This window comes from Lepidochelys kempii, chromosome 15 (genome assembly GCF_965140265.1).
Source record: "Lepidochelys kempii isolate rLepKem1 chromosome 15, rLepKem1.hap2, whole genome shotgun sequence".
In the NCBI taxonomy this organism is placed as follows: Eukaryota; Metazoa; Chordata; order Testudines; family Cheloniidae; genus Lepidochelys; species Lepidochelys kempii.
The window spans coordinates 11,337,630-11,363,982 of NC_133270.1; the positions used below are offsets into that span (position 1 = coordinate 11,337,630).

General features: G+C 46.1%; 2 protein-coding genes and 1 long non-coding RNA gene across 5 annotated transcripts in view; 1 reads left to right on the plus strand and 2 right to left on the minus strand.

The window, feature by feature from the left end:
- SPPL3 (signal peptide peptidase like 3) overlaps window positions 1-13,205 on the minus strand; it is a 147,654-nt gene extending 134,449 nt beyond the window's left edge. Inside the window, exons 1-2 of one of the 3 annotated variants that reach the window (XM_073313429.1) lie at window positions 12,587-13,205; window positions 6,014-8,837 (exon numbers count right to left, since the gene is read on the minus strand). In XM_073313429.1, the coding sequence (XP_073169530.1) occupies window positions 7,491-8,417 (927 nt within the window). In that variant the 5' untranslated portion in view covers window positions 8,418-8,837; window positions 12,587-13,205 and the 3' untranslated portion in view covers window positions 6,014-7,490. The other 2 variants (XM_073313430.1, XM_073313428.1) reach the window with 2 other exon arrangements.
- Window positions 12,548-19,788, plus strand: LOC140898900 (uncharacterized). The gene is made up of 3 exons (XR_012155132.1): window positions 12,548-13,137; window positions 15,601-18,563; window positions 19,219-19,788. It is a non-coding gene; the product is annotated as an uncharacterized lncRNA (long non-coding RNA).
- Window positions 19,755-26,353, minus strand: part of C15H12orf43 (chromosome 15 C12orf43 homolog) — a 38,560-nt gene continuing 31,961 nt past the window's right edge. The window contains exon 10 of the transcript XR_012155129.1: window positions 19,755-23,737. The gene's annotated coding sequence lies outside the window, so the exon portion shown is untranslated. The remainder of the gene's footprint in view (window positions 23,738-26,353) is intronic.

The window sequence follows — 26,353 nt, forward strand, 5'->3', positions numbered from 1 at the left end:
AAATGAAAGTACAGTCCCTGCTAACCAAAGGGGAGAAAGGGAAAAATTTTACATTTAGACAGATAGGACATATTGCAGTTGGCTCTAATAGCCCTAAAAAGAACGTTTTAAAGAACGCTTTATACAAACATCTATCAGACTAAATAATACAGAAGTAAAAACTGAAGAAAGTTGCAGTACCAGCACTGGGAGAGAGCTCTCCCAGTGCTGTAAAAAACAACCTCCATGAGGAGAATGGCTCCCAGCACTGGTGCACTGTCTACACTGGCACTTCACAGCACTGAAACTTGCAGCGCTCAGGGGGGTGTTTTTTCACCCATCATTATACTACCTAAGCACTAAAGAAGTCATTTAGTTTCACAAAGAAGACATATCAGAATCTGACCTTCCCTTCTTCCAGGGTCTGGAGATACTTTCTCACCAGTTATTGCAGGAAAGGTAAACTAATGTATGGACTTTGAGGCATACTCTGAAGGTTTTTGCTCAATTTTATCTCCTGCAGTACTTCATTTAATACTTCAGCACTTTTGAGAGAATGCATTAAGTCTTGATCTCAAGCTTCATCCTAGGCTTTATCAACCACACTGCCAAAAGGCCATTGCTTTCTCATTGTGAAAAGAAAAAAAGGTTGTCCATGATACTGTAGATCTTGACAATCAAGCCCAAGGCCTTACTCAATCTGAAACCAATTCATGCATTCAGAACTCACTTCTAAAAGAATTTGCTATCATACTAAGTGTCAGCAGATCCTGAAGATTCATTTTAATTGGTCTACAGAAGTTTGAAAACACAATGCAGCACTTCCATTTATATCCTGGATTCACAATAAAAGTATAAAGAGCTATGACTATGGTAAATGATCAAAAGCAAAAGTTAAAACTGAGTAACTGATCAAGAGCATAACCTGTGTTGGAGAGATGTGCACTTGGTCAGATACCATTTTGCACTTTCGAAGTTTATGGGGTATTTTTCTGACCTGTGATTAACTGATACTATCATTTCTCTGTAGCATTTGAATTAGACCAGCGGTTCCCAAACTTTAACCATCATTAGAATGTCAAGTCTCGTGAACCCCCTCCTAAAAATGAATATTTCCAGGGATTTTCTCCTTTACCTGAATATAAATTATAAAAGCAGTGATCTTGGAAATATAAAATTTGTTTTTATGACATGCTTATTACACACTATTATTAATTACTACTTATTACAGTATTTTATTACATTATGAAAACGGCAACACACTTCCAAGATCTCACTTTCGTAGCTTGCATCACTTTGAATAACCACTTATAATCACTTGTTATAAGACAAGGCTCCTATGTTTCATCAAGAAGTATCAGATGTGAAACAGCATGAAGGTATTTAAGAAATGAACTCAATGAGTTCCTCCTACGCAAGCATTCAGGTCTTGAGCAGTCCAGGCAAACAACGCATGTTACAACACAGCTTAAACTTGTTCTTCATAATTTTTAAAACAATACTAGCTGCCTATTTAATTTTTAAAACAGCAAAAAATATCCACCTCCCTTTCCATTTCTTCTAAGGAGTCTTGAAGTTTAAATCTCCTCAGTGTGATAGATACGCTTGCTTTGATCGGCTTAGCTCTTGGAAGTCCAGGGGCTCCGGACTGCTGGTCCCATGCTGCCCATGGTTCCTAGGGACAACTCTATCTGCCATTAGGGAATTTTTTCCCCAAGAACCCCTTGTAACATTTTGCGAACCCCAGTTTGGGAACCACTGAATTAGACTAAATGGAAAGAAGTCAGCCAAATAGAATACAGAGATGCAGTATGGTTACTGAATTGGTTACTACAGTCTAAGCATGTGCAGGAGGGGAAAAAAAATTATAATGATCTTTTTAATCTAGCAGAGAAAAGGATAACAATTCAAAGGCTGGAAGTTGAAGCTAGTGAATTCAGACTGGAAATAAGATGTCAATTTTTAACGGTGAGAGTAATTAACCATTGAAATAATTTACCTAGAGTCATGGTGGATTCTTTATTACTGACTATTTTTAAATGAAGATTAGACATTTTTCTAAAAAGATATAGTCTAGAAATTCTTTTGGGGAAGTTCTATGGACTGTGCCATACAGGTTGTCAGACTAGATCACCACAATGGTCCCTCCCAGCCTTAGAATCTAAGACTCTGTAAACCTATGAATTCACAACTGAATGAGAGTTTAGTTCTCAAGAGAAGTTGGACACTTTAAAATATTTTGCTCTACAATAGTTCTGTTCCTTTGAAGCAGAGAAATCAATTTACAAACTATTAACTAATTTCATTCAACACACCTGTAAAGTATCTAAGGTAAATAATAGGTCTGTCAAGCGATTAAAAAAATTCATCACGATTAAACAATAATAGACCACCATTTATTTAAATACTTTTGGATGATTTCTACATTTTCAAATATATTGATTTCAGTTACAACACAAAATACAAGGTGTACAGTGCTCACTTTATATTTATTTTTGATTATAAGTGTTTGCACTATAAAAAAGTATTTCAGTTCACCTAATACAAGTACTGTAATGCAATCTCTATCATGAAAACTGAACTTACAGATACAGAATTATGTACAAAAATACTCCATTCAAAAATAAAACAATGTAAAATTTTAGAGCTTGCAAAGCTACTCAGTCCTACTTCTTTTTCAGCCAATTGCTCAGACAAACAAGTCTGTTTACATTTGCAGGAGATAACTCTGTCCCCTTCTTGTTTACAATGTCACCTGAAAATGAGAACAAGCATTCTCATGACACCGTGGTAGCCGGCATCACTAGATATTTACATGCCAGATGCGCATGCTTCAACCACTTTTCCAGGGGACATGCGTCCATGTAGATGATGGCTTCTGCTCGAAAACCATCCAAAGCAGTGCAGACCGATGCATGTTCATTTTCATTATCTCAGTCAGATGCCACCAGCAGAAGGTTAATTTTCTTTTTTAGTGGTTCAGGTTCTGTAGTTTTCGCATCGGAGCGTTGCTCTTCTAAGACTTCTGAAAGCATGCTCCCTACCTCGTCCCTCTCAGATTTTGGAAGGCACTTCATATTCTTAAATCTTGGATCCAGTGCTGTAGCTATCTTTACAAATCTCACACTGGTACCTTCTTTGCATCCGAGGCTGCTGTAACATGAAATATATGGCAGAATGCAGGTAAAACAGAGCAGGGGACGTACAATTCTCCCCCAAGGAGTTCAGTCACAAATTTAATTAACGCATTATTTTTTTAACGAGCGTCATCAGCATGGAAGCACATCCTCTGGAATGGCGGCCAAAGCATGAAGGGGCATATGAATGTTTAGCATATCTGGCACGTAAATACCCTGCAATGCTGGCTACAAAAGTGCCGTGCAAATGCCTGTTCTCACTTTCTGGTGACACTGTAAATAAAAAGAGGGCAGCATTATCTCCTGTAAATGTAAACAAACTTGTTTGTCTAAGCGATTGGCTGAACAAGAAGTAGGACTGAGTGAACTTGTAGCTTCTGAAGTTTTACATTTTTTTTTTTGTTAGGTACCTGCACTCAAAAGCAAAACAATCTACATTTGTAAGTTTCACTTTCAGGACAAGGACTGCACTACAGTACTTGTATGAGGTGAACTGAAAAATACTATTTCTTCTGTTTATCATTTTTACAGTGCAAATATTTTTAACCAAAATATACACTTTGATTTCAATTACAACACAGAAGATAAGATATATATGAAAATGTAGAAAAACATCCAAAATATTCAATGAATTTCAATTGGTAGTCTTGTTTAACAGTGCAATTAAAACTGCAATTAATTTTTTAATAGTGATTAATTTGAGTTAATCGCATGAGTTAACTGCAATTAATCGATAGCCCTAGTAAAAAATGATCACTTCCCCACTCAGATACTCTCATCATTGAGGTGAAACAAAGTGGCTGTTCAACTATCCATAGCAACAGTTAAAAAAAACAAAAAGAAACACCACACTTCACAGGACATGAAGAACGTAAGCTGAAACTGCAAGGAAAATTTAGACAGAAAACTTACTCAAGTTGGAATCTAATAATGAAACTTGCATTAATACTCCTACAATCTCCTTTAATCTCTTTAATGACTTCAGGACCCCAATTTTTACATCTAAGCCAGCAGACAGTATCACCTCCAGTTGTTGTACAATACCCCTTAACACTATTGGGGGAGATTGGCTCAATATTGACTTGCAAAGAAGACTGCCACCCACAGAATCACCAACACCACCATGCCTGCAGCAGTACATCTGCAGCTTTTGGAGATTTCAAACCCAAGTAGTGGTCCTACCTATCCCTATATAATTTTTACGTCAGATGGGGATCACAGCAGAATGTGACATTGCTGCAGGCCTCTAGAGGCCATCTGTCTTTAATCCAAGTTGAAGTTATTACAAAATTTGCACTGTGCTCAATTTAGTCCCCACTGTTTTTTACTTCATGATCAGGAAACAACTTCAAGTTATTTAACTACATAAATGCCAGTACTATTCCCTGCCCAGCTTCAGTTGACCCCGTGTTCCTTGTCCCGAAGTCTTTTTCAGTCTAGTCCTGCCTAGATTAGCGCACAGTCTAAAAAAGCAAAGCATAGGGGAAAAGGGATTTAACCAATGAGCAATGCAATAAGGGTGGAGATAGGTACATAACTCATGTTTGTTATTCCAAATTTACTACAGGTCAACTCCACTGACACGAGATAATACAGATTTACAATGGTTAACAGTGAAATTTGGCTGTAGATTTCAGTTCTTGACAAATTTAAGAGTAAAAGTTAAATTTTATCTTCATATATGAGCACAACTTCCACTGAAGTCTTCAGGTGATATGACTAATTAGGGGTAGAATTTAGCCCTGTATGTTTTGTGATTCCTCTCCTAAAAAAGTTAGTATAATAAGAAGGTAATTTTTAAATTTTCATTTATTGTAATCAGCCTCACACTCCCAAAGTGTCCTCACTGCAGAGCTCACTCAAGTTAGCCTAGCTGAAGTGAGAGCAGCCATGCTACAAAACGACACTTGAGCTGCACAGAGTGATTTTCTTTGCAGCTGAGGAACTGTGCTAACTTAGGGCATGGCTACACTTGCAGATGTAGAGCGCTTTGAGTTAAACCAGCCTTCGTAGAGCGCAGTAGGGAAGGTGCAGCAGTCTGTCCACACTGACAGCTTCAAGCGCACTGGCGTGGCCACATTTGCAGCGGCATTGGGAGCGCTGCATTATGGGCAGCTATCCCAGCATGCAAGTGACAGCAACATGCTTTTCAAAGGGGAGGCGGGGGTGGAGTGTGACAGGGAGTGTGTTGTGTTTATGTGGGGGGACAGAGAGTGGGTTTTGGGAGGGCTGAGAGCATGTCAGCATGCTGCCTCGTAAGTTCAGACAGCAGCAGACTCCTCTTCCCCCCCGCCCCTCCCTCTCTCACACACAGCATTCCATAGTAATGGCTGCTTTGTCTCGGAGCAGATAAGCAGCTGGCTGTCAGAAACGGAGCTTTCAAACGGCATATCTGTATTCCTGCAGCAAGTTCAAATCAATGAGAAGAGTGGCCACGTAACTTAAGGGGATTATGGGACGTTTCCGGAGGCAGATCAGAGCGCAGTAATGCAGCGCCTTGTCTACACTGGTGCCGCGGCGCTCCGGGGGGGGGGGGGGGGCAGCAAACGTTATTCTACTCGCTGAGGTGGAGTACCAGCAGCGCTGTAGCCGCAGAGTCAGAGCGCTCTAGATGCCTTGCCAGTGTGGACGGGTAGCGAGCTAGTGCGCCCGGTGCTCCTTTATTGCACTGTAACTCGCAAGTGTAGCCAAGCCCTTAATCTATAGATTAATGATGGGCCAGCCTATTTGAGTTAAAAGCATCACACCAAACTTGAGCTAAACACCTTTTTTTTTTTGGGGGGGGGGGGGGGTGCTGGACCTGAGCTGGGGCAACACTGAATTAACTCAAGTTACCTATGAAGTGAAGCCAAGACCACAAAATTTTGAATCTAAATACACTGTAAACACACAGCTGATTAGAAATCACCATGGGACAAGGATAGCATTGTGTGTTTATGCTTATTTGAGAGCACCTTGCCTGCTGACTGATTTGACAGTTCACAAAACTGAATTTCCATATAAGCATACCTGTCCCATTTCTTTTAATATTAACATTTGATAGACACACCTGGTCTGCTAATTTGTGTAATCAGAGATTTCACTCAATTTAATAAAATCACTAAAAACGACATCATGGGTACTGTAATGATGCTGACCCCATAACGTGAACACCCTGTTAAATAGAAAGCTTTCATTACTATACCTCTGTATAAAGTCTCCTTAAACAAAATCTCGCTGTTGTAATGGCTGTTTTGTAACCGTTGTTTTGGTTACAATATTTACATGGTAAGGATTAACCTGTTAATTCCTAAATAAAGGTAATAATTTTATTAAGATAATGTTGAAGTAAAAAGAAAATGGTACAGAGTTTAGGCATAGAAGTTTCTGGTTATCAGGGAATAAGGTACGGATAATCAGGGGGTGAGAAATTCGGTTTAGGAGCGGGTGGCGTAAGGAATACATAATCTGCAATCTCCCCGATTGGGGGTATAAGTTTAACAGGTCAAAGTACAGACATTGGGCTATGGTGGTATGTTGTCCATATAATGGCTATATTCAGGTGTGGAGTATAATGAGCGGATACGATGATGAGGATGGATCTACCCTCATTTGGTGGGATTTAATGTTCAGTGAGTTTATGGTTCCAGTTCACATGGTCCAATGGAAAAAAGTCTCTCAGTCCCTTTCCCATAGTTGATGCACGATGTCGTACCGGCTCACACCTCCTGGTACCGTCGGTGGCTGGTGATGTGTTCGATGTAGATGTCCCTGGACCATCGGATGGCGTCTGAGACCATGAGGCGCCGCATGAACCTTGCATAGTGTCGACCGATCCCACAGGTCCGAAGCACACGCTCGTTGCAGGGGTCCCAAGCACCCAGGGCTCCGACGATCAGGGCGTCCAGCTGCACCTCATAGCCCTTCGCTCTCAGGGTGTCAGCCAGGGGGGCATATTTTTCCAGCTTACGAACTTGGGATTCACTGAAGGTCGGGGTCCTGTTCTCAAAGGAGACCGTGATGTCGATGAGGATGATCTTTTTCTGGGCCTCGTCGGTGACTACCACATCAGGTCGCAAATGGCTGTCAGTACTGGGGATGGCGCAGTTCACGGTGACCTCCCCCAGGCGTGGTGCGATGGCTTTCACTAGGCAGTTCTGGATGCCGTTGTGGAGCAGCTGCCAGGCTCTGGAGTGGGGCTTGCAGCTGCACAGGACGTGGGGCAGGGTCTCGTTGGAGTAGCCGCACTTCCTGCAAAGCTTGTCTCGATTCCCGTGGCGGACGGCTCCGTTGAGCAGGATGCAGTTGAGCCGGGCATGGTGGATGAACCGCCAGTCGCCGAAGGGGGTGAAGCCACCCCCGGCGAGGAAGTGGTGCTGGCGTCCCACTTGCTGGTCAGTTCGAAGGCTTTACCCTAGTCTGGTTTACGCTCAGGGCTTCCATGTACAGCGAGTGGATGGCCCCCTTCAGGGTCCTCTCCAACATTCCCCTGGCGCTCGGGATGACAATGGTGTTGTCGTCGGACCTGATCTGCAGCACCAGGACTCCCAGCTCCTGGCGCTCCTCGCACCACTCCCAGCAGCAGCCGATGCGCTTCCCCAGATGACGCATGGCATTGCGAACGCGGGACCACAGTGAAGTGATGTCGCACCCATCCCGTCCGAATTCGCCATCCAGGGAACCGCTCAGGAAGCTGGCAGTGTCTTGGTTGGAGGGGGCTCTGCCAATCCGCTTCTTTGTTGTGTCATGGAGGGCATTTGCTGCAATGTTCCTTACCATGGCGTCGCGACACGTCAGCAGGTGGAAGGCATGGGTGATCACCACGATGTCACATAGGTCACCCATGCGGGGAACATTGGCACCACCATGCCTGTGAGCGATATAGACCAGCTCGCTGCTGGCTCTCTGGGGAAGGAACAACCACTTCTTCACCAGCTGCCGGTCGATCTTGTCTGCCTTGTTGAGGGGTACCTTTGCCACGGCGGCTCCCCTTAGGACGAACGAGATGCGGGGGATCAGGAAGGTGTTCAGGGCGTTTATTTTCTGCCACGGCGCTAGCAGGGAGGCGTCGATCTTGGCGGCATCCTGCAAGATCTCCTGGATGGTGTCCTCGGGCGTCTGCCGGACATGGAAACCCATCTGCATGCCGAGGTGCCGGTACGCCTGCCCCTCTGCCAGGGGGATGACGGGCTCGCCCTGGATCTGGAACCCTGTCGTCTGCACCGAGTCCCTTTTGCTGCCGTTGATGTGGAGAGGGGCGCACTTCTTTGCATTGAAACGGAGCCCCATCCAATCAGCAGCTCTACTGCCAGCATCTAGCATACGTTGGAGCTTCTCTGGGTCGTCCACAGTCAGGACCAGGTCCTCCACGTAAGCCAGGACACTCACCCTCTCACTGTGGAGGTTGAAGCCAACTGCGCCAGTGGAGATCGCTCGCAGCAACGGCTCTATGGCGAGGTTAAAGATGATGGGGCTGAGGGGACAGCCCTGCTTAACTCCCCTCCGGATCGGGATCTCGGCGGTCTCCCCTTCGACCGAGCGAATGGTGATGCTGCATCCCTTGTACACCTCTCAGATCATACGGAGGAAGTTCTCTGGCATCCCAAACTCCTGGACCATGGCAAAGATGTGGTGGTTGGGCATGGACCCAAAGGCATTAGCCAGGTCGAGCCATGCTACCGTGCACTGCCTCCGCGCCTTTCTGGCCATTTACATGGTAAGGATTAACGAACCTGTTAATTCCTAAATAAATAGTAATAAATTAATTTCCATCTCTTCTGTACTGGGCCGAGAAGCCTCCTCCTAATACTACTTCTTCATAACCCAAGAGTTTGATGCCAAATATAGGGACTGTTCCACTGCCTGAATCTTCATCCTGAACTTTATAAGTGACCAAATCAGAATTAAAAGGCTACTGACAGAGTAGAGAAGAGACACAGAGTAGAGAATCTGCTTTTTCACTCTGATCCTTCATCCTCCCCGACTCAACACTCACATGGAAAATATTCAGACACACAATGTTCTATGTTACACTTAGCCATAGTATTGGCAGAGGGTGAGACTGAAGTTATAAAGGAAATAAACATCTGTTGTGTTAGGTGGAATCCTCATTCTCCTTGTCTTCTGTAAAACCAAGTTTTGGAGAACCTTTTATGGCTTCAGAAAACAAAAAACGAACAGACAAAGAGACCCATTTCCAGAATGGGTAAGAAAAAGGGGGACTTACATCAGGACTTGAAAATTTAGACACCTGCTAATCAGAGACAAATAAAGAGATGCATGCTACTTTCCCTTCCAAGTAGGATCCAATGGAAGCACCCTAGAGAGAACAGCGTACTCTTTGCACCACAAGCTGCTAGGAAACAAGGAGGGGCTGGGCTTTTTCCACAAAGTTACCATCCACAGATCCTGCTGCCTTCATCCCCTTCTTTTGTATTGGTGTCAACTTTTGTATGTCTGAAGTTTGAATCTTCACCACCTATTAACCTCTGCCAGACACCCCTGCAATTACTATGATGGACAGCCACTTCCCCCTCCCTCCCCTTGGTGCTCCTAAAGAGAGAAAACTCCTTTCTGATTGATGAGACATTCTCAATACATACCCACTTCCTGGCTTGGAAGTTAGGTTGGGGAGATTCCCACTCTGCCTCTACTCACACCCTTTGCAATACTTCTGCTGTCACCTTCCACCAAAGGAGGAGTAAGCTCGTAACTCTGATGCTCATGAGTTTCCAGAATAATTCAATGGTAAATACATCAGTTCAGTTTCACTGTTGGTCAGAACTTTAAGCAGTAGCACTGAAACAAACTACATTCTTATGAACTTCATTTGACTACTGCAGGAACTTGGCAGAAAAAGTCTCCCCACTCACCATTAGCAAGCATTTTCATTCAACACTTTTTAAAATAACATTTCCTTCTGCCACTTGTTCCACATTGCATATCAAGATTAGCCATTCCCAGGAAAACAGTATTCATAATCACCCCAGAAAATAAATTCTTGTCACTCATTTTGAGGCTAGTACACCTAGTATTACAAAGTTAAGTGACTATGATTAACTTTCAGAGTAGCAGCTGCGATAGTCTGTTTTCGCAAAAAGAAAAGGAGTACTAGTGGCACCTTAGAGACTAACCAATTTATTTGAGCATAAGCTTTTGTGAGCTACAGCTCGCTTCATCGGATGCATTTTCCACTGAATGCATCCGATGAAGCGAGCTGTAGCTCACGAAAGCTTATGCTCAAATAAATTGGTTAGTCTCTAAGATGCCACTAGTACTCCTTTTCTTTCTATAATTAACATTGATAGTTATGCATGGTAAGATGAGATGATCAAATATTATGCTTCAGGACAGAAGATAAGCCCCGTAGGTGTCAGAAAAATCCTACAACCTTACACCTACAGCCATCCAGTAGGGAAGGTGTTTGGGGTTGGCTGCTGTCAAGGCAGGATACCCAACATACTAGAAATGGCATTATCCTATGGGACAGAAAAGCCATTCACTTTGATAAAGCTGCCCATTAAAGCACAAAAAGAGGCTTAGATCTAGCACATGGAGGGGAAATGAACCACCAACTGCAAAAGACCACAGCAGCACCACGTATTCAACAGCTTTCCCAAGGAACACTAGTTTTCTACTTTACAATAAACATACTACTAGTACCATTAGAAGATTGTGTACAGAACTGTATTACCATACTTATATAAAGAAATCCAGAGATTGTTGACAGCTGTGATGAGTAATCAAACGTTTTGTGGGCAGAGAAGAGTGCAAAAGCTATAATAGAATTGTTCCATTCCAAACTAGGTCTTTGCCATTCTTCTCACTACATTTCCCATGCTATGTTGATTAAAGCCCTACATATAAACTGTAAACACCAGATACAGTAGATTATATCAATAGATATAAGTAAAAGCAAAATACTCAGTCTGTTCTGAGACTCATGCATTATACTGCTATAGCAAGGAAGAGCCACAGCTCTATTAATGTATCAAGTGGTTAAAATCCCAGCTAACTCCTATCTTCCACTTCACTTGCTTAACATATGTAGACTACAGAAATATTAATCTCCTCTGGAATAAAAACTGAAGTGCTTTCTGTGGTTATCTTTAGTATTGTTCTAAAAACAGAACATGTAACAATAACACCACACCTATTTAAAAGAATCAAATCAAAGGTAGTGATAAAGATTTTCAGAAGCATTTAGAGTGGAAAGGTTCCTCATTGGCTCAACTGAATAAATACAATGCCCCCTCCACATATGGTACACCCTAAAGTCTAAAGCTCAAGTTTTTCTTCTTTTAATAATAATCTCATAAAACTTTCAAAAAACATAAGAACTCTCGCTTTACAACAACAAAATTGCTTAAAAATATGGAAGAGTAAAGCACTACAACGCAAGTACCGCAATATTCTTCCAAGCAATTCAGCTGTTCCTTTGGCACCTTTGCACAATTAGACTATCTGAAATATTTTCCTTTTTAAATCCTTTAAATCATCAAAAGCAAGCTATGGAAGTCATCAAATCTTGAATCCCAACCAGGCCTGACAGAGGATCAGGACAGACACACAATGCCTCCTATTCTCTGTTGCTCTGTTTCACTTCTTCCCACAGAAACTGGCTTCTTCACCCTGTTTTTTTATTTCCTGAAGACAATATTATCAGGTTTCAGAGTAGCAGCCGTGTTAGTCTGTATCCACAAAAAGAAACTGATGAAGTGAGCTGTAGCTCACGAAAGCTTAGGCTCAAATAAATTTGTTAGTCTCTAAGGTGCCACAAGTACTCCTGTTCTTTTTACAGTATTATCAGTACGTGAAAAAAAACTCTGCCAGTCTTATCAAGAGAGCTCTTCTGACCTAGTAATGGATCTGGAGCTAAAGTTAGGGAGAATTAATACCCACTACCTTTTAACTGCAGGAAGGATGGCTCCCTCCTTACTCTGGGTCTCAGAGGAGTTTAGTGTCACACCTATAGCCACGAACGTGCCCAAGTACCCTAAAAGGACTTCTTGCTGCTACAAAAGCGGCTGAGAGAGCAGCACTCTGTGTTTATAGAGAGGCCTACTTACATTTGCAGCCGTTCAAGGGAGTATCTCCGGTCACTCATTTCTATAAACGCCGGTGCAGAATAAGCGCCCAGTTCCGCAGTTACAGATTTACCCGACACCACAGACCTCGCGCCCAGAGCTCCCCACTTGGGCCTCCTCTGGGGGCTCTGACACTCTCCCTTCAAGGAGGGACGGGGCCTTCCAGCCCAGCCTCCGAGCCGCCGCTCCATCCCAGAGGAGAGATGCAGCCCCGGCTCCTTACCCACCCGTCCCCAAGGACGACACCTGCTCCCCCGCACCCTGTCACAAGCCCGTCCCCGCGGGCCGCCTCCTCTCATACAGCCCTGCGCCCGGCCTATCCCCGGGTCCGTAGTAGTCCCCGCCGACCCTCCCCCTGCTCCGCCGCCCCGGGGCCTCCTCCGCCGGCCTGGCCCAGCTGCTCACCAGGAGTAGGTCTGCTCCGCCATGGCTGCTGCTGGGCGGCCGAGCTGCGCGGCGGTGGCCAAGCCCCGGCTCCTCCTCCTCCTCCTCACTTGCTCCGGGGCTCAGTGGCGGCCCCGCTGCGGCTCCCGGCCCAACATGGCGGCGACTGTAAGCAAGGAGGGGAGAGAAGGGGTCCCCGCCCGGTGGGGGGGCTGCTCAGTAGCCGCGCCACAGGGCCGTGCTCGGGCGCCGACGACGGGCAGGCCTCATGACCGAGCAGCGGCGACGGCGTCCGGGCTGGGAGAAAGAGAAGGGAAAACTCCGCGTACCCAGCTCCAAGGCGAGGCCGCTCAGACTCCGCTCGCGCACAGGGGGGGGGGCGGAGCCTGCGGCCGCGCGGGTCACATGCCCACAACACGCTCACGTGCCGCCGCCAGCCCATTCGCGCAGAAGTATTACGGCATCTGACGCGGTTGGGCGCTGGGCCTGCCCGCACTCCGTTCCCTGGGGTCCTCCAGGGCGGAGAGGCAGAGCCTTCTGCCGGGAGTGCGACCGGCTCACTTTCTCTGGGGGTGAGGTCGTGTTGCCTATTTATTCCCCGCTCGAGAACTGGGGACAGGAGCCATCCCGGGGGGAGCGTCTGAGCTAGTCACTCCCCTCAGTGCTGGGACATGGAGCGTTCCCGGGGGGGGGGAGCGTCTGAGCTAGTCACTCCCCTCAGTGCTGGGACATGGAGCGTTCCCGGGGGGGGGGAGCGTCTGAGCTAGTCACTCCCCTCAGTGCTGGGACATGGAGCGTTCCCGGGGAGCATCTGAGCTAGTCACTCCCCTCAGTGCTGGGACATGGAGCGTTCCCGGGGGGGGGGGGGGGAGCGTCTGAGCTAGTCACTCCCCTCAGTGCTGGGACATGGAGCGTTCCCGGGGGGGAGCGTCTGAGCTAGTCACTCCCCTCAGTGCTGGGACATGGAGCGTTCCCGGGGGGGAGCGTCTGAGCTAGTCACTCCCCTCAGTGCTGGGACATGGAGCGTTCCCCGGAGGGGGGGAGCGTCTGAGCTAGTCACCCCCCTCAGTGCTGGGACATGGAGCGTTCCCGGGGGGGGAGCGTCTGAGCTAGTCACTCCCCTCAGTGCTGGGACATGGAGCGTTCCCCGGGGGGGGGGAGCGTCTGAGCTAGTCACTCCCCTCAGTGCTGGGACATGGAGCGTTCCCGGGGGGGGGGAGGGGAGAGTCTGAGCTAGTCACTCCCCTCAGTGCTGGACATGGAGCGTTCCCGGGGGGGGGAGCGTCTGAGCTAGTCACTCCCCTCAGTGCTGGGACATGGAGCGTTCCCGGGGGGGAGCGTCTGAGCTAGTCACTCCCCTCAGTGCTGGGACATGGAGCGTTCCCGGGGGGGGGGGGAGCGTCTGAGCTAGTCACCCCCCTCAGTGCTGGGACATGGAGCGTTCCCGGGGGGGGAGCGTCTGAGCTAGTCACTCCCCTCAGTGCTGGGACATGGAGCGTTCCCGGGGGGGGGAGCGTTTGAGCTAGTCACTCCCCTCAGCGCTGGGACATGGAGCGTTCCCGGGGGGGAGGGGAGAGTCTGAGCTAGTCACTCCCCTCAGTGCTGGACATGGAGCGTTCCCGGGGGGGGGAGCGTCTGAGCTAGTCACCCCCCTCAGTGCTGGGACATGGAGCGTTCCCGGGGGGGGAGCGTTTGAGCTAGTCACTCCCCTCAGCGCTGGGACATGGAGCGTTCCCGGGGGGGAGGGGAGAGTCTGAGCTAGTCACTCCCCTCAGTGCTGGACATGGAGCGTTCCCGGGGGGGAGAGCGTCTGAGCTAGTCACCCCCCTCAGTGCTGGGACATGGAGCGTTCCCGGGGGGGGAGGGGAGAGTCTGAGCTAGTCACTCCCCTCAGTGCTGGGACATGGAGCGTTCCCGGGGGGGGGGAGCGTCTGAGCTAGTCACTCCCCTCAGTGCTGGGACATGGAGCCTTCGTTGGGGGTAGCGGGAGCGTCTGAGCTAGTCACTCCCCTCAGTGCTGGACATGGAGCGTTCCCGGGGGGGAGCGTCTGAGCTAGTCACTCCCCTCAGTGCTGGGACATGGAGCGTTCCCGGGGGGGGAGCGTCTGAGCTAGTCACTCCCCTCAGTGCTGGGACATGGAGCGTTCCCGGGGGGGGAGGGGAGCGTCTGAGCTAGTCACTCCCCTCAGTGCTGGGACATGGAGCGTTCCCGGGGGGGGGGGAGCGTCTGAACTAGTCACTCCCTTCAGTGCTGGACATGGAGCCTTCCCGGGGGGGGCGGGGGGGAGAGTCTGAGCTAGTCACTCCCCTCAGTGCTGGACATGGAGCCTTCCTGGGGGGTGCGGGGAGCGTCTGAGCTAGTCACTCCCCTCAGTGCTGGGACATGGAGCGTTCCCGGGGGGGGGGGGAGTCTGAGCTAGTCACTCCCCTCAGTGCTGGGACATGGAGCCTTCCCGGGGGGGAGGGGAGAGTCTGAGCTAGTCACTCCCCTCAGTGCTGGGACATGGAGCGTTCCCGGGGGGGGAGGGGAGAGTCTGAGCTAGTCACTCCCCTCAGTGCTGGGACATGGAGCGTTCCCGGGGGGGGGAGCGTCTGAACTAGTCACTCCCCTCAGTGCTGGGACATGGAGCGTTCCCGGGGGGTGGGGAGGAGCGTCTGAGCTAGTCACTCCCCTCAGTGCTGGGACATGGAGCCTTCCTGGGGGGTGGGGGGAGCGTCTGAGCTAGTCACTCCCCTCAGTGCTGGACATGGAGCCTTCCCGGGGGGGCGGGGGGGAGAGTCTGAGCTAGTCACTCCCCTCAGTGCTGGACATGGAGCCTTCCCGGGGGGGCGGGGGGGAGAGTCTGAGCTAGTCACTCCCCTCAGTGCTGGGACATGGAGCGTTCCCGGGGCGGGGGTGGGGGCGGGGAGCGTCTGAGCTAGTCACTCCCCTCAGTGCTGGGACATGGTGCTTTCTGGGTGCGTGTGACCTATTTATCCCAGGTGGGTGCAGGACTCGAGACTGCTCATTCTGAGATATTACATTTCTCCTGTAGTGCAAGAAAACTGCCTAGGGAGTAGAAGTAGGGTGGAGCCTGCACCCGGCCCCCTTCTTCGCAGCTCAGGGGGACAGTATGAGCCCGAGAAGCCACGCCCACTGCGTAAGGGGCTCCGCCCAGCACGGCTGCTTTGGGGGCGCGGTTCTCCTCTCCGTCTGCAAGGAATTACCTTCTCTGCCCGGTGCAACTGCCTTTGCGGCGGGATGTTGCTACGGGCTGATCGCCTCTCAGCTCTTCCGCCTTTATATGTAATCGGAGTAAACAACGTATTAGGAAGGAGCAGAGAGAGTCTTGTACCTGATTCGAACCCTAAATGATGGAGACAGAACAAAACTGGGCAGAATTCTGACCCGTCACACATCTGGTTTGTTTCTCTTAGTTCACTTGAGTTCTGCTGGCAGTGAAAGTCTGACTACTTGCTGGAAATCCCTCCTTCCAACTGGAAAGCTGTTTTGGGAAGTGTTAGCTGCAGTAGTTGGGAGTCTGTATGGAGGGAATGGCCTTGGTAGTATCAGGTAGACTGGGAAGCTCTTACAGTGTACGATCACTCTAAGAAAATGGGGGTAGACTCAGGGAGTCTTTTAGTAGTGAATAGGGTGAACTCTGGGACCAGAGCCTACACATCAGCAGTTTGAAGGTGACATCCATTTTAAGGAGGGAGGATGTGTCTGAGTCTAATTTATGCATATCTTTTTCTGACATGTTACAGTTTGTGAGCCCTGAGAGTAATAGAGCCAGTTTAATAATTTAGGGCTGAGATCCCTAGGAACATCAGAATTGGCATATGAGATTAGACCTATGGTCCATCTAGTTCAGCATCCTATCTCTGACTGGCCAGCACCCACATGCTTCAGAAGAAGATGCAAGAAACTCCACAGTAGGCAGATGTGGGATAATCTGCCCTTCTCCCATGAAAATCTCATCCAAATCCCTAAAACTGGTTTCAACCCAGAAGCATGAGGTTTTATATTCTGTCCAAAATTTTTGTTAGCATTAACTGTTAACCATATAAATGTCCAATCCTTTTTGAATCTTTCTAAAGTCTTGGTCTTAATGACGTCCTGTGACAATGAGTTCCACGGTCTAATTTTGTTTTTTTTAAATGTAAGAGGTTTTCCTGGGTTTCCCTAGCCACATTTCCACCTCTCTCATTCTGCTTGTAGAGTGCCATGTAATTGGTTGGTTGCCACCTTCCCCAGAGGTGACAACATTTGAGTGGGGTCATGGGTAGATCTAGGACTCAGTCCTGTGAGCTCATGAGTTTCCTCAGTCAAAAGAAGTTGATAGTGAATGCTGGGTTTGGATATGTTTAGATATTTATTTAAAAATCTGGCGTGGTAAATGTAACTTTTGTTTCAAATCAACTTGGTTTTTGTCAATAGGCAGATGAGGTATGGGATCTGTGGACAGAGAGATAACTGCGCTCCTCACAGTTCCTGAGGTTGCTACTCATGAGGTTGTCTCCCTCATTACCTGGAAATGCTGAATTTATAACAGAAGATGCTATTGGCATTTAAAATGGATGTGCCAATCCTGCAATGCATGTATCTCATTAGCTTGTTTTTATTACTTCTCCTTGCTCAAGAAATATCCAGCAGTAGCTTCTATGTGATTCTTCAGTCCAAAAAAAAAGAAAAAAAAGAGGGAAACTCCCCTCCTCCCCAAATTTACCTGCAGAGTGATCTCCTTCCAGTGCTGGGGGAGAACATGAGAGAAACTCACTTACAGGGACTGTGGAAAGGAGGGGCTACGCATGCATGCACACAGCTTGTCTTTTTGTCTATAAAGGCCAGACTTTATCTGCCTTGGGGGAGGGGAAACAAACTAGAGGCCCAATCCTGCAATCCTAACTTCAGTGGAACTACTGGGGTGAGGAGGATCACACCCTAATTTAACGCAACTATATTTCTATTCCCTCTTTTACACACCCGGATATACATATTGAAGCCTTGAAAACCAACTGCTTTTCCCATTGCTGTTTCAGTTCCACAAAACTCGTGTCACTTCACAGGGATGTGCTACTTCTGAGGAATGTGTGTTTGTTTGTCGGAGGAGGGGCAGTTGATAAATATTATGTCTTTGGTATAATGATTCTGAAATTTTAGAATTCTCCTTTAATTACATTCCCTAGTACGTTTCAGAAAACTGACACTTACAGAGACATCTTTGATTTTTTCTTTAAAGACAACAAAGGAGATTAAAGAAACCAGAAGCTCAAAATTCTTTTAGGAAAGCCTGCAGGGGGACAAAAGAACATTCAAAACATCCAAACATGCTGAGACAAAATGCTAAATGGATGACTCACTGTAACACCAAACACAATGTCAAAACCATCTGTCAGGGAGAAAACTTGTCACCTGTTGATATGACTTGTCCCTTCCCTCTTCTCTGTCTGAGCCCTGGTCTACACTACGAGTTTAGGTCAAATTTAGCAGTGTTAGATCGATTTAACCCTGCACCCATCCACACAACAAAGCCATTTTTGTCAACTTAATGGGCTCGTAAAATCGATTTCTGTACTCCTCCCCAACGAGGGGATTAGTGCTGAAATCGACATCACCGGGTCGAATTGCCAAAAAAATCTCCAAGGGCATGAAGGACAGAGGCTATCACAGAAACCCGCAGCAGTGCTGCGTGAAACTTAAGGAGCTTAGGCAAGCCTACCAAAAACCCCAAGAGGCAAACGCCCGCTCAGGGTCAGAGCCCCAGACATGCCACTTCTATGATGAGCTGCATGCAATCAGGGGGTGCCCCTACCACTGCCCCACCCCTCTACATGGACTCCTGCAAGGGGGGAGCCTCACACAACAGGGATGAGGATTTTGGGGAGGTTGAAGATAGCACACACCAGGCAAGCGGAGAAACCATTCTCCCCGACAGCCAGGAACTGTTTATCACCCTGGATCCAATATCCTCCCAACCCGGGCTCCTGGACCTTGAAGGCGGAGAAGGCACCTCTGGTGAGTGTACCTTTGTAAATATAATACACAGTTTAAAAGCAAGCATGTTTAATGATTACTTTGCCCTGAAGACTTGGGATGCACTGGCAGCCAGTACAGCTACTGGAAAAGTCTGTTTATGTGTCTGGGGATGGGGCGGAAATCCTCCAGGGACATCTCAATGAAGCTGTCCTGGAGGTACTTCCAAAGCCTTTGCAGAAGGTTTCTGGGGAAGGCAGCCTTATTGTGTCCTCCATGGTAGGACACTTTACCACGGCAGACCAATAGCACGTAGTCTGGAATCATTGCATAAGAAAGCATGGCAGCGTGTGGTCCCGGTGTTTGCTGGTATTCAGGCAATATCCGTTCTTTATCTCTCTGTGTTATCCCCAGGAGAGTGATATCATTCATGGTCACCTGGTTGAAATAGGGGAATTTTATTCAGGGGACATTCAGAGGTGGCCGTTCCTGCTGGGCTGATTGCCTGTGGCTGAAAAGAAATCATCCCTGCTGTTGCCACACGGTGGAGGGGAGCAGTGATGCGATCATCCCAGAGAATTGTGTGTGAGGGGGGTTAGTTGGGTTTGTGCTGCACGTTAACCCGAAAACATAAGCCCCTACTTTTAAATGGCCAATGTGTTTTTCAGTTTTAATCTCCCTTTTTTTCCTCCCACAGCTGCAGATGTTTCAACACTGCGACTAGCATCTCCGTCCCAGAGGCTAGTGCAGATAAAAAGGTGAAAAAAATGCACTCGCGATGAAATGTTCTCTGAGCTCATGCAGTCCACCCAAACTGAAAGAGCCCAGCAGAATGCATGGAGGCAGACAATGGCAGAGTCCAGGAAAGCACAAAATGAATGCAAGGACAGATGGCTGGAGCAACAGGAGAGGTGGCGGCAGCATGATGAAAGGAGGCAGGATGCAATGCTGAGGCTACTGGAGGATCAAACTGATATGCTCTGCCATATGGTTGAGGTGCAGGAAAGGCACAGACCGCCACTGCAGACCCTGTGTAATCAACCACCCTCCTCCCCAAGTTCCATAGCCTCCTCACCCAGACGCCCAAGAATGCAGGGGGGACCTCCAGGCACCCGACCACTCCACCCCAGAGGACTGCCCAAGCAACTGAAGGCTGGCATTCAGTAAGTTTTGAAGTGCAGTGTGGCCTTGTCCTTCCCTCCTCCCCCACCCCTCCCGGGCTACCCTGACAGTTATCCCCTTATTTGTGTGATGAATTAATAAAGAATGCATGAATTTGAAACAACAATGACTTTATTGCCTCTGCAAGCGGTGAAGGAAGGGGGGAGGGGAGGGCGGTTGGTTTACAGGGAAGTAGAGTGAACCAAGGGGGCAGGTTTTCATCAAGGAGAAACAAACAGAATTGTCACACCGTAGCCTGGTCAGCCATGAAACTGATTTTCAAAGCTTCTCTGATGTGCAGCGCACCCTGCTGCGCTCTTCTAACTGCCCTGGTGTCTGGCTGCGCGTAATCAGCTTTGTTCACTCAGATAAACTTTACTCCCTGTTACTTTGTTGAAACTACTCACCTGAGTAAGGATTTTCAGGTTTAAGCCCTTGGACATCAATCCAGCCTTGCAGTATTTTTCACTATTCTCGTTAACACGGCAGAGAGTAAAGAGCTAGTATTAAGTGACAGGTGGCTGTAATGTAATTGCCTTAGAGATGGAAGAGCTCCACCTAGGCCTGGAATAAATAGCCCTTATAGTGTATGTTTAAGGTACATGCAGAGACTGCACTCATTAATATAATGTTAATGACTGTAATTATAGTATTTTTCTTTCTGCTGTTGTCCTCAAAAAGATTTAATAGGGTACTAGAGCATTCTCCTTACATGCCACATCCAAGCACACTTAATTCCTCCTGAAGTGGACAGTGCAGTATCAGGAGCTGGATTACTTGGTCTTATTTGGATGGGAAAGGATTCAGGACCTATAATTTTGTCAGTCTTATTTATTGTATTGAAACAGAGCAGCTTTGTTTCAGGAGGTTGACCTGTGGTTACAGAATAGGATTGGGAGCCATGGGTTCTCCTCCCAGTTTTGCTACTGGCTCTCTGTGTAACCTTGAGGAGAGTCACTTCACAACTTTGTGGCTCAGTTTCAACATCAATCAAATGGAGATGATAACACTTCCCTACCTCACAGGGGTATTGGGTGGACTGATTAGTTACTTATAGTAAAGCTCTTTGAAAAAGGAAAGTATTACATAGGAGCTCAGTGCTATATAAAATATTTGTCTTTCCTGTGAGGAGGAGGGAGCACCCAAAATACCTGTACAATTAAAATAGTGCTTATTAATAAAGATGACATTTGGGACTTGTTTGAGGGCTTCTCCTTCTCTGTCTGTGCCCCTAAAGTACCACATATCTAGGCCATGAAAACTGTTAAAGATGCATCATAGATGCATGATGGAGTGTGGAATGTCATCTCTTTCCCCCTCTTTCCTTCAGAGGTCTTGGACTGAGCCAATCAACCCTGCAATGTTGCCACACTTCTACTTCTAGACCCTCTGCAAAAACTTTTTGCAGACCAAGGTATCCTGATCAGACAGTAGAGGAAAAGCCAAGGAACATCTGACCTAAGTAGCATGTACCCATACAGCTCGTAAAGCCTGTGAAAAATTAGTACTATAAAATATGACGTAGAAATGCTTGAGGAGGCACTTGCTCAGTTTTCATTCCCGATGGGGGAAAACTGTGGCAGGTGGAGGCCCAGTCACCACTGGAGAGTTGAGTACAATCATTCATCAATACCTAGCAGCTGCACAGCCAGGAGCTAATTGTGCTGCCACTGCTGAAAAAGTAGTGGGTCAAGGCATGAACACAGAACAGTAAGATCCTTTCTCTGTACCCCACCAGGAAAGGATTGGGATGCTAATACAATGATTAGTGCTCATGTGACAGAATCATATGGCATGGAAAACAGCCTGTTCCTACTAACAGTTATGGTGATAAGAGTCCACCCCCAAGGAGGGAAAAAGCAGGGGATTTTTCCTTTAAATCATCCCTGACTGGGCCACCTTGCAGCTTCCTTCTTTCTATTTAACAGTATATTTCCATCTGCTCTTCCATTAGGTCCCTCCTCAAACACACATATACTATTTCTGATACATTCCCTATTCCCACCCCAGCAGGCATGGGACAACAATTTGGGATAGAGATGGGACAAGAATGGAGGAGAAAGTCACAGTCAAAATCTTGGGCTATGGAGCTTGAATAGCTTTGCAGGGAGCCCAGATAAGCCCTGCAAAATACACGCAGCAGGACCTCCTCTCAGGGGAAATCATTTTCTTTTCCCTGAACAGTCTCACTCTTAAGTAGCAATTCACTATGACCAAAACTGAAATTGGAAAACTGTGACATAGTGAGGAATTTGGGACTTTTCGTTCTACTGCATTGCAAATAGAGTTTCACTGGGAGCAATTCCCACCATACTATGCATCAGTTTGTTCAAACAATTTATTTTCACAAGTCTTTACATGCAAGTAGAGCATAATCTTCTGCTCTCTTCCACTATCCGAGGGGAGTGTAAATCAATACTTCAAGTACTTTTCAGTTCTTCAGATTAGTTTCCTGGACTCTTCTGGGACTGGGGCATAAAACAATAATTCTGGTATCCATACAACAGCAGCATGCATACTGACTACCCATGCTGCAATGGTTTCTAATTGTACAGTCTTGAAAAACTCTACTTACCTGAAGTGAGCTGTAGCTCACGAAAGCTTCTGCTCAAATAAATTTGTTAGTCTCTAAGGTGCCACAAGGTGCCTCCTTTTCTTTCTACTTACCATCCTAGTTTGAAGCACAGGTGATTTTACCTGACGGGCAATTAACGTATCATTAGATTTTCAGAAGCAGCATGGTAAAAGCAGGCAAGTAGAGTTTGTGCCTAGGCTAGTAAACATTCATGACGATTTTGCAGGCATGCTCCAGCAGCATTACACAGTAACAATGAGAACAGTTCACAGGGCAGATGTATTCCTTTCTGCAGATCCAGCACGCACACACTCTTAGCAGTGTGGGGTGGGGCATTGCTTGCATTCCCCAGATTATTTTCTTATCCTATATCTCTCTTTCACAGAATCTCCTCAGACCTGAAAGAGATGGAGAGCTTTACTCTGAGTTTCAGTGATATCAGAGTCTGACATTACAGTCGCTCTTGGAGAGCTGCACGGCACTGTACCACATCTTGAACACAGACTGCTGTAGTGCCTAGACCTGTCAGAGCCATTTCAGTGCTGGTAGCAAACAAATAAGATCCTTCTTTGTCCCTGTTTGCATAAGTAGCTCCCAGGGCACAGTAAGGTAACAGCATGGGAGAGAACTGATGGTAGAGGGGAATCAGATAGCACCACTGACAGCACAGAGCCCTCCCCCATCACCTAAAAAGCTTGGCTTTTATCAGGTGTCAGTCTAACAAACCCAGTCTTGATTCCTCACTGATGGAAATAGAGAGATAAGAGCGGAGGGCCTAGTGTGAAATGACCACCTTGCAGACAGAGACATTACAGGAATGGTTGTCAGCTCTGTGGAGGTTTGGGGGGAGAAGAGAGGATGGAAATGAGCAGGGAAAGAAGGCAAAAATCAGAAATCCAGTCTTAGAATTTATCTCAGAACTGCAATGGGTTCTTCTGCATTCAAGATCTTAATATGAATCTCCACAATGTAGATGGTTTAAGATTGTGCTCCTACCTTTGTTTATCCAGGCAGGTCAAAGAATGAAAGGATGGCATATTTGCATGCACATCCTCCTCAAGAGAGAGAGGAAACTTGAGATAAATGAGACTTGTAGTTCATCCCCTCCATCTCCCTCAGGCCAGTGCAGGGTCATTCCCTATGACATACTTTCTCCATTCTTTGTCCAGTCTAATTTTACATGTCCGTTAGATCTTCAACTATTTCCCTAGAAAAATGGATTGTCAGGGAAGGGCATCAAACACCTGTTTTCTTGATCTTAACTGCTCCCTGCACCATGTGGTGAAGGGAATTAAAGAGGCAAGACATTGCTCTGCTGAGGACAAGGCTCCAGGTTCGGTACCTACCAAAAATTAGCTGTTTATTCTCCTGCTCTACTACAAACTAATTTCCCATCATAATCCCTTCATAATCATGTATTTTGGTACCCCTTCCATCTAGTGAGGTGTTCACAGTTTGCACGAACAGCTGACATGTAACCCTGTAAAAAAAAACAAACAACCAAACGTTATCCAGGATTTCTCACAATCCCACATGTTAATTAAGAAAAGGAGTACTTGTGGCACCTTAGAGACTAACCAATTTATTTGAGCATAAGCTTTCGTGAGCTACAGCTCACTTCATCGGATGCATACTGTGGAAAGTACAGAAGATCTTTTTATACACACAAACCATGAAAAAATGGGCGTTTACCGCTACAAAAGGTTTTCTTTCCCCCCACACCCCACTCTCCTGCTGGTAATAGCTTATCTAAAAATCATTCTCCTTACAATGTGTATGATAATCAAGTTGGGCCATTTCCAGCACAAATCCAGGGTTTAACAAGAACATCTGGGGGGAGGGAGGGGTAGGAAAAAACAAGGGGAAATAGGTTACCTTGCATAATGACTTAGCCACTCCCAGTCTCTATTCAAGCCTAAATTAATTGTATCCAATTTGCAAATGAATTCCAATTCAACAATCTCTCGCTGGAGTCTGGTTTTGAAGTTTTTCTTTTGTAATATCGCAACTTTCATGTCTGTAATCGCGTGACCAGAGAGATTGAAGTGTTCTCCAACTGGTTTATGAATGTTATAATTCTTGACATCTGATTTGTGTCCATTTATTCTTTTACGTAGAGACTGTCCAGTTTGACCAATGTACATGGCAGAGGGGCATTGCTGGAAATGGCCCAACTTGATTATCATACACATTGTAAGGAGAGTGATCACTTTAGATAAGCTATTACCAGCAGGAGAGTGGGGTGGGGGGAAAGAAAACCTTTTGTAGTGGTAAACGCCCATTTTTTCATGGTCTGTGTGTATAAAAAGCTTCTGTACTTTCCACAGTATGCATCCGATTAAGTGAGCTGTAGCTCACGAAAGCTTATGCTCAAATAAATTGGTTAGTCTCTAAGGTGCCACAAGTACTCCTTTTCTTTTTGCGAATACAGACTAATACGGCTGTTACTCTGAAACCTGTTAATTAAGAGTGAGCTCCCAGGGCACAAATCATCATAATCATCATCCTTTGCACTTATAATAGCTCCTTTTCACTGTAAAAGGGGGATTAGGAGGAGGAGGGCAGCTTCCCTATCTGGGAAGAGGAAGGATAGTGAAGTTAAATTAATTCATGCCAGTAAAGTACTGACACACTCAGCTAGAGATGTAGTAAAATAGTAAATGATTATTAAAGGAACTATTGCCCTGTTTTTCCCTTGCTAATGTCACTGTGGCTGTTACATTAATGGAACTATATGGGCTCCGTCTGGTGGTCTCTTTATTATAGGAAGATATGTGTTTGTTCCTTCCCCAGATGTTCCTTGGAGCCATGATGTGGATAAATCAGGGGCAGACTTTGCCATAGAAAACTGCAATGTTTATTTATCAGCACGTATAAGAGGAATAGTTGAGTACGATGGATGTAATTCAATACAATGGTTACAATTTATGTTGTTGACAGAACAAATCAGATGTTATGGGCCTGAATTTGCTCTCAATTCTGTTCAAGCAACCTTCTGATTTAGGAGTAGATGGCTGTAAAGAGCAGAATTCAGGCCAACAGCTCTAAAATAAGAATAATACCTATATAGCACCCCCACATGGTACTTTCATGTCATGGCATTTATTGCTAATCTGCAGTTAACTACTTTATTAAATATTCTTGACAATAGCAACAATACTAGAATGGTTAATCAAAAGTAGAGTATTATTATTCAGTAGAATAGAATGCCTCATTCAAGATACAGGAGATGCACCTTGGTCCAAAAGTCTGTCAGGAAATGCCAGCAATTTAAACACTGTAAGACAACTCCAATGCAGTGCACTGTCCTATCCACTGTTTGGGAGGAAGTGAAGGAGATTATTAATTATTAGCTGAAAGTAACATGCACAGAACTTTAGAAAGGCAATGTCATTTTTTTTCTCTCACCCTTAAAAAAATACATATTGAAGGTTAAACCTAAAATCTGCTTCCTTCTTGATTTATTTCTCCTTTATGCATTCACACTGATTTGTTAATGTAAAGTTGCTTATGAGCACTGGATTGAGCAAACTTCTTTATTATTGTAGGGTTACCTATATTATTTTGTCACTGAAGGGTTCATCTTCAGCAGTGGGCTGCTGTGACTACATTTATTCATAATTGGGAGGAAAACAGTAGTGATTAATTTTGCACAAAAAATAGACATTAAAAAACAATAAAATGGATGTTGAAAACAGATATAAGAAAAAAAGACAGGTGTCATTTTGAGCCTATGAATCTTAAACGCTTCCTTTCACTAGTAGAGCTGCAAACATCATATGAGGCATGGTAACTTAGTTCACATTACAGCCTAAATTAATCAAGTAATTCACAACTCAGTAAGTTAGTGATTTCAGATAAGGAAGTCCGCAAACACTGAACATTTATATTAAACAAGAACATTGATGCAGCAAAAACAAGTCCTTATTATGCAAATATTCATTATAATGGCAAAAGCTGCCAGGTGCTATGCCATTAAGTCACAAGAATCTCTGCTGTCCAAATTTGTGCCACTGTACATTTTAGTTCTTGTTCTAGTAGTAGGACTGTAACCTAACTGGGTAAAGCACTTCAGCCTCCTCCTTTAACCTATGCC